The following is an 11084-nucleotide window of genomic DNA, read 5'->3' on the forward strand; positions in this document are numbered from 1 at the left end:
TGTTAGTGGCGATGTTCGAGAACCTCGGAAGGTTTAGCTCGTAGGCTGAGAAGCTCGAAGCCTTGTGATTTGGAGCTGACATGGCCGAAGCTCGTTTGCCTGTTGAGGGTATCCTATTTTAACTAGTTCTTTTCGAAGTAGATTCGAAGTAATGGCCTGTGATTTTATTAGCGATGGTCGGGCGTTCCCGAGTCGCGTTAATTTGGCTAGTGCAGCTGTTTTAACCATAGTCATATGTGTTTGACCGGAGCCATTTTTTGATCTCGAGTGATAGTTTTAAGCGTCTACATCGAGAGTATGCCCTTTCGGGAGTCTTACAAATGCGACATATAGCCTAAACTTCGGGATTGAGTTTTATGCATGTAGTAAGGTCTTATGAAAAATTTCATGCCAGTTGAGGTGTTACCGTTTTTTCGTGCCTGTTGAGGTCTTGCAGTTTTTCCATGCCTGTTGAGGTCTTACAATCTATCATGCATGTTGAGGTCTTACCGTTTTTGTTTCTATGTAAAATGGATCTGGCTAGACCGAGTTTGCCCGCTCGGGGTCTTACGGCTTCGGGTTTTCCAGTGTATGGCGATTGATGGCAATTTCTGAGTCATCGGGTTTAATTAGGCTCGAAGGTTGTTACTCGTGAGCTCAAAATTTCCTTGTCGGATCCTTATGATTCCGGAGTTCCAACCTTGAGGTCATGCGAGTGCCAAATTATTGACGCTAAGTCTCCGAGTATTTCGGGACGTACTTGGTGGAGGGATCCTTGTCGTGATCATGCTGAACTTTCTTTTGGAGTACGAGATGCTTTTGGTGAAAGATACTCTTTTATTTCTTGACATGAATACGTGTTATTGTGTTGAATAGACATTTGCTAGACCGAGTTTGCTCACTCGGGATCTTACGGCCTTGGGTTTTTGAGTGCATGGCAACCGACGACAGTTTCCTAGTACCCAAGGTACCTTTGATATTGGTGATGCTTGGCGATTTCTGCGTTGCCTTACCTGAAGGTTTTGTGATTTCGGAGTTTCGACCCGGAGGCTGTCTGAGTGTTGAATTGCTGGCGTCAGTCCCCGAGTGTTCGGGACGTTTCCGGCGAAGGAATTACTACCTTACTTTGCGAAGGTGTATTTGACAAAAGGTATTCTTTGATTTCTAGGTACAATAGTACACATATTTGTCGACGGGATCCTGGCTATATGGACATGGTTCGTTTGACCGTTTGGCCAAGTACACTACTTTCCTATAAAAAACCCATTTGGCGTTTCAAGACCTTTTCAAGCGGGTAGCTTTTTGGGGGAATGCCCCTCACCGTTTAAAGTTGCCTCCAAAAGAAGTTTTGAATATTTGTGGAGTTTTCCTTAGGCAGCTCGCAGACGTTGCCTCGTTAAAAACCTGAGCAATGAGAGTCGAACTCTCCCCTCCCCGTCGGGTCGGCCCTGAAGTAGCTGCCATGGCTATGGTAGAATTGGTAGACCGAAGCAGGGGCCTACACTAACACTTTTGCGCTTAAGGAAACGAAGGACCCGATGCCAAGGCAGAAAGATAGCTATCTAAAATAATGAGATCTTCCAAAGAAGCAAGAGCCACCCCACATATATGTGGGAAGCAGCAACGATTTGCTTATCCAAGGTAAGCCCCGGGAGGCCAACGGCCTCGGTACAGATCCCAGGGTGGTACCCGACCCCAGAGACCTCCATCGACAAGAAGTTAGGCTTCAAGAAGCCAACTGCATGATCTCCAATCCCGAGGGGGTGTCCGACCTCGAGGACCTCCATCAAAAAGAAGTCAGGCTTCGGAAAGCCTTCAGCGCCATCATAGAGCTCGGGGCAATATCCGATCTCATGGTTTTCCTTTCTAAAAAGAAAAATAAGCACTTCAAGCTCCGCCCACGAGGGCTCGACTGCAGAAAATTGCCTAAATACGAATAACCCCTTCCTCAGAAGCCTGCCTACAACACCTCAAAAGGTTATCTACGCCAAGCTCAAAGTAAAAGCTCCGAGCGCCCAAAGTCGACTTTCGCTTCGATGCTCTATATCCATGGGGCTCAAGGGCCGCGATAATCCAGGTTTATTGGATCACTTCGGGCTTGATTCCAGGAACAACAATGAGCTCGGAAAGGAGCAATTTCTATTGACCAAAGGCCAGAAAAATATCGGCAATCATCAATAGAGGCATACATTCAAAATCTCCGCAAACGCACAAGAGTATACGAGAACATGACAAAAATCAAAAGCAAAAGTAAAGGAAACATCTTCATATTTGGTAAATATCAGCTACAACGGCCCTCGAAGGTTCCTTACATACAATTACTAAAGCCCGCAAGGGGTTCTTACACAGAAAGGAAGAAACAAAAGGGTGCACACGCGTGATAAAGGCCTAGAAACTGGTCTACTCTCGAGGGTCCACCTCCTGCAACAAGCGCCTCCGGGCATGCATCCTCAGAAGCCTCATCCCGGCCTTCCACACTGATATCCCCAAAGGATAGGGCGAGAAGCAAGGAGGGATGAAAAAATGTCATAGCTCGCCGAAGGTCGAGGACCCTCGCTGGCCAAGAGAACCTCGGAGAGACAACAGACCAGGTGAGCCTCGGCCTCTCTTGCACGGCTACTTAGAATCCACTTCTTGGAACACTTAGCCGTGTAAGCTACCAGCTTAGGGCAGAGCGCCATGTCGAGCGGGGGTATGAAGGTGAGCAGCAGTGTATAATTCGAGCCCCCTTCTGAGCAGAGGTATATGATCCTAAGAGCTTTTCACGAGCAAGGAAAGTTGACCCCTATATGTTATCATCTAGAGAAAACAAGGGTAGCAACAACAGACGTAACAACAACCATAGCAGCAACAGGATGGCATGATCGTGCTCGACAAGGGGAAGCTCCGGCAAGAGGCCGCAACACGGCCTACGGGAGCTTTGCCAAACGGCCTTGAGGCCACAAACCCCAAACATGATGTTCAATGATAAAGGAAGAGATAGGAAGAAATGGGCGAATGAGCAGATGAAGGTACTTGGATAAGAAAACAACACCAGAGCTCCCCCATTTATATGGGGCAACAACACTGTCATTGAGGCTTTGGAAGACTGATTGGTGGACGCAATTACTGTGTTCTTGAAGAACTGAATCGACGGCGGTACATTTACCTTGGAGAACGAGAATTGATAGTGCATTGAATGATGTCAAAAATGCAAGTCCATGGGATATACCGGTTGTCGCAAAAACTCGCACCACAGGTTGCATCATCGGTATGACGTCACTGCAAGAAGCTCGTGGAGTCAGGTGTCAGAATCATTTCCCATCACTTCGTTTTGGGAAATGCTAAGACTATCAATATGCGGCAAAATCAGAGAGCTTAATTTCTTACTATCAAGCCACTTCAGGAGAATACCTCGAGACCCCGAGGATGTGGAGTTGCGATCGAGTCACCTCCCTCAGGGATTGTCGAGGCCCGACTCAAAGAAGACGAAGATTGAGGAAAGAGTAAAAGGGGTAATTCCCAAGGCACACGGCTAAGTCTAACAGAGCCGGCCTACCTAGAGCCTGTGTCAATGCGTCACGTCTACCCGTCCCATCTCCATACTTTTATAATTAATGTATGTTGTACCATAACCGGTTTCTCCTCCTATATAAAGGGAACCCTCACCACCTTGTAAGGGGCGGTTGTTGCTCCAACTATTCTACACAAGATCAATAATATCTCTCTCTCTCTCTCTCTTTCTTCTCTCTAACTTACTCGCTCGAGGCCATTCTTAACATCTATTGCTTTCTTACTTGTTCTTCATTTATTGCTTGGTATTGGCCATAGAGAGCCTTCTTTAATTATATTCTAACTGTTATCCCTTCCCCAGTGACCCCCGATAGCTCGAGCTCGAGCCGGATATTGACCCCGAGGTCCTCCATCGACCAGTCTAAAGCCCGGGCAGCAAGCCCTCGGTTTGATTACTACCCCGTTTTAGCCTGTATCTCTTTGTTAAACTTCATACTCCTAGCATCAACTACTCTAACAACTAGCATAAAAATAGATCACATATTTTTAGAATCTCATTTACAAATTTAATTGTTGTTACCATTTTCACGGTAATTAGTCGCTACCCTTGGAATGGGATGTGGCTCTGTCCGGAGCTTTGATATCCTTCCGCATTTTCCCAATGGATTTTCGTACTGCTAGGGTTAATTTGATTTGTCCTTGTCCCCTACCCCGGAAGGACTCTGCTTTCCCTTTTTGTTTCTCACTTCCAACTCTAGATTTGACCATTATCTTCATACACAATCAGTGAAAGATCGTTAGTATTGGTGCTAAAAGAAGCAGTAAAGAAAAAATAGATGAGAAATTGACAGTGTTTTAAAATCTCATATTAGCTGACAGTAGAAAAAGAAGCGTGGTCGCGTACTAGGTACCACTAAGAGCAGAATTTTGAATGCGGCTGTGGAGGACTGGGATTCAGACTACCTAACCTCTGAGTTGAACAACTGCTGAGAGCGGAATTTAGGGCGCGGCTACGGAAGTTGAATCGTTATCCGCGGAAAAACAATGCGGGCGCGGACCCACTTTGACACTTCTCTGAACTTTAATTTCGCTAACCGCAAAAATGAAGCATGGCCGTGTAAACAGGTCTGCTGACAGCAGACTTTTCACCACTGAGAGTGGAATTTAAACCAATTGTAGCACAGGATTTCACAAGAACGCTGACCGCGGAATTACATCCGCGGTCGCAAAATTCAAAATTTAATTGAGCAATCCTAGGGTTTCAATTTTCTTGTCATTAGCGGGCATCATATACACCACTGAACCCTTCTAGGTATTAACTAATTAATCCTAACTATTTAAGCCTAATTCAATTAACACTAATGAACCCTAGTTGAAACTAAAAGAAAAGAAGAAGAAATTAAAACCGAAAGAAAAGAAAAGAACAAATTTAAAAACAACTGATGAATTGATCATACCATTTGTGTATTGAGTGATGGAAATGGACTCTAATTTGGTGTTATTGTAGATTAGGGCTCAATTGGGGTAGATGAACAGTAAAAATTTCTTTTGAGAGAGCAAGGAGCTAAAAGGGTAAAAGGTCTCAGGACCTTCTATTTATACTAAATAGCACAGGGGCCCACAAATCTTACCTGGCGCGGCCGTAGAATTTCACCGCGGTCCGCGCTTTTACCTGGGATGAAGAGTTGTTTGTGCAACACCGCCGCTGAGAGCAAAAAAATGGCCGCGACCGCAAAACAGGTCCGCTGACCGCAAAAAAGCCGCCGCAGATGCGGATGAAACATTAGAGAAGTCTCATTTTCGAATTTTCAAGTCCGCTCCTGCTTCCAAATTTTGCCCCCGTAAAATGCTTCCGCTGACCACGGAATTTTGATTACGGTCAGCGGTCCAGTTGCCTCAGACGTTCCTACACACATCTCATAACCAGTTAGTCCCAAACAAATCCTACACAAAGAAGAAAATGAAAAACACATGGGTTGCATCCCAAGAAGCGCCTGATTTAACGTCGCGGCATGATACAAGTTTCCATCAATCATTTGAGATGGATCATTGCCACCACGCGTCTATCATCAAATTTTCCCAGGTAGTGTATGACTCGGTGCACATTAACCCTGAAAACTTCACCATTTTTATTCTTCAAATCAAGAGCACCAAATGGAGTCACATGTACCACTTCAAAAGGGCCACTCCATTTTGACTTGAGCTTTCCCGGAAACAGTCGTAACCGAGAGTTGAATAAGAGAACCAAGTCACCCTCCTTGAATTCCTTGCTCTGTGCATATTTGTCATGACTTCATCTTGTCCTTATACAAGGACGAGCTGGAATAGGCATAAAACCGGAACTTATCAAGATCATTGAGTTGCTCTACCCAGAGATTTACTGCTACATCCCACTCAAGATTTAACCTCTTCAGCACCCACATGCCTTGTGTTCTAGCTCAACTAGAAGATGACACGCCTTCCCAAATACCAACCGGTACGAAGACATATCAATTGGAGTCTTATAAGAGGTCCTATAAGCCCACAAAGCATCATCCAATTTCCTTGACCAGTCAGTCCTATTTGTATTGACAGTTTTTGACAGTATGCTCTCTATCTCCCTGTTAGAGACCTCAACTTGTCCACTAGCCTGAGGATGATAAGGGGTTGAGACCTTGTGATTGACACCATACCTTGTAAGCAAAGTGTCAAATGCCTTATTGCAGAAATGAGAACCCTCATCATTGATGATCGCCCGATGAGTGCCAAACCATGTGAAAATATTGTTTTTGAGAAATGCCACCATATTTCGGGCTTTATTGTTGGGCAAAGCCACGACCTCAACCCACTTGGAAACATAATAAATGGCCACCAGAATGTAAGTGTTGCCACACAAGCTCACAAAAGGTCCCATGAAGTCTATGCCCCACACGTTAAAAATGTCAACCTCAAAAATAGTGGTGAGAGGCATTTCATCCTTCTTGGAAATTCCACTAGCTCTCTGACACTTATCACATCTCTTGATAAGCTCACCAGCATCTTTATACAAAGTAGGCCAATAAAAACCACAGCTATGAACCTTTGAAGTAGTTCTCGCCCTACCATGATGACCACCATAGGGCGAGGAATGGCAAACATCAAGAATACTCATTTGGTCTTTTTCCCAAACACACCTCCGGATCACTCCATCATTACAAATCTTGAAAAGATAAGGTTCGTCCCAGTAGTAATCCAAGATGTCCCGTTTAAGCTTCTTCCTTTGGTTAGAATATAGCTCACTCGGAACAATGTCGGTCATAAGAAAATTGGCCACATCGGCGAACCAAGGCATACTATTCACAGAAACTGAGAGGAGTTGTTCATCCGGGAATGCATCATTAATTTTGACACCATCTTTTGGTCTCCCCTCCTCCTCCAAGCGGGATAAGTGGTCCGCCACTTGGTTTTCACAACCTATCCAATAAATAATCTCTAGGTCAAACTCTTGAATCAACAAAACCTATCTCATCAATCTAGCTTTAGAATCCTTTTTGGTCATCAAGTAACAGAGTGTTGTGTGATCAGTGTGAACAATCACCTTGGCACCCATGAGATAAGGCCTAAACTTCTCCATTGCTAGCAACTCCTTCTCCGTCACAGTATAATTAACCTGGGCATCATTCATAGTTTGCTTGTATAGTACACCGAATGAAACATCTTGTTCACCCTTTGCCCCAAGACCGCTCTAACCGCAACGTCACTAGCATCACACATGAGCTCAAATGGCAAGCTCCAATTGGGTGCGGTGATGATGAGAGTGGTAGTTAATCTATACATGAGAAGCTCAAAAGCTTTCATGCACTCATCATTAAACACAAACTTTGCATCCTTCTCCAACAATTTGCATAAAGGATTCACTACCTTGGAGAAGTCTTTGATGAACCTTCGGTAGAACCCCGCATGCCAAAGAAAGCTCCTTACTCCTTTGACGAAAGTAGGAGGAGGGAGTTTTGATATCACTTCAATCTTCACTTTGTCAACTTTTATACCGTTCTTTGAGATCTTACGGCTGAGGACAATGCCCTCCTCGACCATAAATTGGCACTTTTCCCAATTAAGCACTAGACTTGTCTCCTCACATCGGGACAACACTTTGTCAAGATTAACCAAGCATTCTTCAAAAGTGTCACCCATAACACTAAAATATCCATGAAAACTTCCAAGAAGTCCTCCACCTTGTCAGTAAATATAGCCATCATACACCACTGAAAGGTAGCCGGTGCATTACACAAACCAAATGGCATCTGGAAAAATGCAAAGGTGCCATATGGACATGTGAAGGTGGTTTTCTCCTAGTCCTCTGGTGCAATCATAATCTGGTTGTAACCTGAGTACCCATCCAGAAAGCAATAGTAGGAACGTCCAGCATGCCTATCCAGTATTTGGTCAAGAAAGGGCAATGGAAAATGATCTTTGTAGGTCACTTTGTTCAGCTTCCGTTAGTCCATGCATACCCTCCATCCAGTGATAGTCCTAGTGGGGATCAACTCATTTTTCTCATTGGCGACCATAGTCATACCCCCCCCTTTTGGAACACATTGTACCGGAGAAGTCCATGAACTATCCGAGATGGGATATACAACCCCTGTATCTAGCCACTTGATAACCTCCTTCTTGACAACTTCTTGCATAGCCTTGTTCAACCTCCTTTGATGTTCCACGGAGGGTTTGGCATCTTCCTCAAGTATAATCTTGTGCATGCAAAAGGCGGGGCTTATCCCCCGAATATCAGCTAGAGTCCATCCAATTTCCCTCTTCCTTCTTTGAAGCACCTCAAGGGTGGCATCTACCTGCACGTTAGTAATACAAGAAGAAAGAATAATAGGTAAAGTTGAACAAGGGCCCAAGATTTCATACCTGAGGTGTGGAGGTAAAGGCTTCAACTCCAATACAGGAGGTTCCTCAATTGAGGGCTTTGTTGGTGGAGTCTTTCTGTTCTCAAGATCCAAGGAGAGTTTATGGGGCTCATAGGAGTAAGAACCCATTCCATGCAAAGCATTGACACACTTTACCCGACCTTCATCCTCGGTCACATCATGGTTCAACAATACCGCTTCCAAAGAATCGTCCACATTAATCATGGCACTAATGCCATCAACCATCACCTCCGTCACTAGATCCACATAAGAACAAACCTTAGTACTATTCGGCTGCCTCATTGTTTTGCACACATGGAAGATAACTTTTTTCACCCACCCGGAAGGTGAGCTCCCCTACTTCCACATCAACCAATGCCTTCACTGTTGCAAGGAAAGGTCTTCCCAATATTATCGGCACCTCATAGTCGACTTCGTAGTCTAGAATAACAAAATCAGCATGTAAAATGAACATCATCAATAATACCAAGCGGCCTCTTCATTGTTCTACCAGCCATTTGCAATCTCATGGAGGTAGCTCTTGGTTGACCAATACCCAAAGTTTTAAATATGGAGTAAGGCATCATGTTTATACTATCTCCCAAATCACACAATGCCTTTGCAAAATCTGCACTCCCAATGGTACATGGAATGGTAAATGCGTCGGGATCTTCAAGCTTTGGAGCCATTGAGTGCACAATAGAACTCACTTGATGAGTCATTTTGATGGTCTCACAATCCATAGATCTCTTTTTAGTTACCAAGTATTTCATAAACTTGGCGTATCCCGACATTTGCTCAAGAGCTTCCACCAAGGGCACATTGATTGACAAACTTTTCATGATCTTAATAAACTTCTTGAACTGGTTTTCACTTTTCTGCTTTGCAAGTAATTGAGGTTAAGGTAGAGTAGGACTTGGCAAAGGAGCCTTGGCTTTAGGCATTATTGTTTCCGACATGTCTATCACGTGTTCCCTAGATGGGTTCATGTCATTTTGGGTCTCCTCCTCAATGTCATGAATATCAATTCTCACCTTACCATCCAACTTCTCTTCACTCACTTGCTCAACAACTATAGGATCATCATCATTTTGCACTTCAACTTCATCACTCACAACTTCCTTTTGCTTGGAGCTACTTGCTTCACCACCTCTACCACTCCTAGTGGTCACCGCCATTGCATCGCCGATATTGTTTCCACCCTTTGAGTTTACCACCATATCACTAGGTAGTGCCCCCTTAGGGCGAGTGTTCAAAGATTGTAAAATCTGGACAAGTTGGACCTCTAGATTGTGAATAGAAATATTATAGGATGCGAATTGGGCATCGGAGTCGGCATTTTTTCATCATTTGTTAAACATCGACTCAATCGTTCCCATCTCATTGTTTGATGAACATGGACCTTGGGACGGAAAAGAAGGCGGATTGTTAGGTTGTTGAAACATTGGAGGCCTTTGAAAACTCGGCCCCCGATTACCTTGATTAACACTATTCCAGCCTCCTTGGTTGTTGTTGCCACCCCAATTGTTGTTGTTTCCCCAGTTCTGATTGTTTTTCCCCCAATTGTTAGAGTTGTTGTTGTTATTGTTCCAATTTCCTTGGCCTTGGTTGCCCCAATTTTGATTATTCCCTTGCGATCTCCATTGTTGATTTGGAGCATTACCTCTTTGTCCTTGATAGTTGTTAGCATACAAAACCTCTTCACTTTGCTCACAATACCCATCATCCTGGTTGTAACCACTACTACCTTGCTCATATTGATCTTGATTACTTTGTATTTGTTGACCAGACTGTCTTCTCTTATTCACCAATAGATTAACTCCTTCCATTGCATTTACTTGCTTTGGTCCCTGAATCTACTGAAGCTGTGCTTTGGCTAACTGGTTCATGGTTGTTGTCAACTCAGTTATGGCTTGTCCGTGGTCCTGAAGTTCCTTATGAAGATTTATGACATGAGGATCCCCTTGAGGAACATTCGCCCGACTCTTCCAGGCTGATGAAGTGTCATCCATCTCATCAAGAATCTCGCAGGCCTCAGTAAAAGATAGCTTCATAAAATTACCCCCTACTAACTAGTTTACCACACATTGATTGGTCATGTTTATATCCCGATAAAACATTTATTGGATCATTGCTTCAGTCATATCATTGTTGGGGAATTCCTTGACCATCGTTCTATATATATTCCAGATTTTCATGAAGGGTTTCATTTCATTCCTGCTTAAATGCTAAGATCGCATCCCGTAATGCAGCCATATGTCCCGGTGAGAAAAACTTGGCGATAAACTTGTCGGCCAACTCATCCCATATAATGATGGAATGATTAGGGAGTCTCTCGAGCCATTTCAAAACTTTCCCTCTAAGTGAGAAAGGGAACAATCTCAATCTCAAAGCATCCTCCAACACATTTGTTTGCTTGCTACCCCAGCATGTATCCACAATTCCCTTGAGATGTTTATATGCATTCTGATGGGGAGCACCTGTGAAGTACCCTCTTTGCTCCAATAAGGTCTGCATGACAGTTGTAATCTGAAAATTGCCTGCCTAGATCCGAGGTGGGACAGTTGCACTTGTGTATCCTTAATTTGTAAGCACTCGAGGAGCCACCTGTAGAGGAGCTGGGAGAGGGTCTGGAATATTGTCATTGGCCTGGCGGCCTCTTCTTTGACCTTGAGGTAGTACAGGCACCTCATCGTCACCATTATAATCTACCTCCTCCCTTGGGATAACATTTTCGTT

At 44.1% G+C, this 11084-nt stretch overlaps 1 protein-coding gene across 1 annotated transcript; it reads right to left on the reverse strand.

Annotated features, from left to right (window-relative positions):
- Positions 1-7798: 7798 nt before the first annotated feature.
- On the reverse strand, positions 7799-10174 carry LOC104220843 (uncharacterized). The gene is made up of 6 exons (XM_070153698.1): positions 9823-10174; positions 9380-9630; positions 9107-9223; positions 8382-8639; positions 8262-8279; positions 7799-7816 (listed from the first exon to the last, which is right to left on the reverse strand). The coding sequence occupies exons 1-6, from the start codon at positions 10172-10174 to the stop codon at positions 7799-7801; spliced, it is 1014 nt and encodes a 337-aa protein (XP_070009799.1).
- Between the last annotated feature and the right edge of the window lie 910 nt (positions 10175-11084).

This window comes from Nicotiana sylvestris, chromosome 8 (genome assembly GCF_000393655.2).
Source record: "Nicotiana sylvestris chromosome 8, ASM39365v2, whole genome shotgun sequence".
In the NCBI taxonomy this organism is placed as follows: Eukaryota; Viridiplantae; Streptophyta; class Magnoliopsida; order Solanales; family Solanaceae; genus Nicotiana; species Nicotiana sylvestris.

Coding starts and splice junctions, on each gene's coding strand:
- LOC104220843 (XM_070153698.1), bottom strand. CDS start 10,174: ATGGAAGGAGTTAATCTATTGGTGAATAAGAGAAGACAGTCTGGTCAA. Junction 9,631..9,822: donor CTGGAATAGTGTTAATCAAG/GTAATCGGGGGC, acceptor TTCACAATCTAG/AGGTCCAACTTGTCCAGATT. Junction 8,640..9,106: donor CCAAGTTTATGAAATACTTG/GTAACTAAAAAG, acceptor ACAATGAGGCAG/CCGAATAGTACTAAGGTTTG.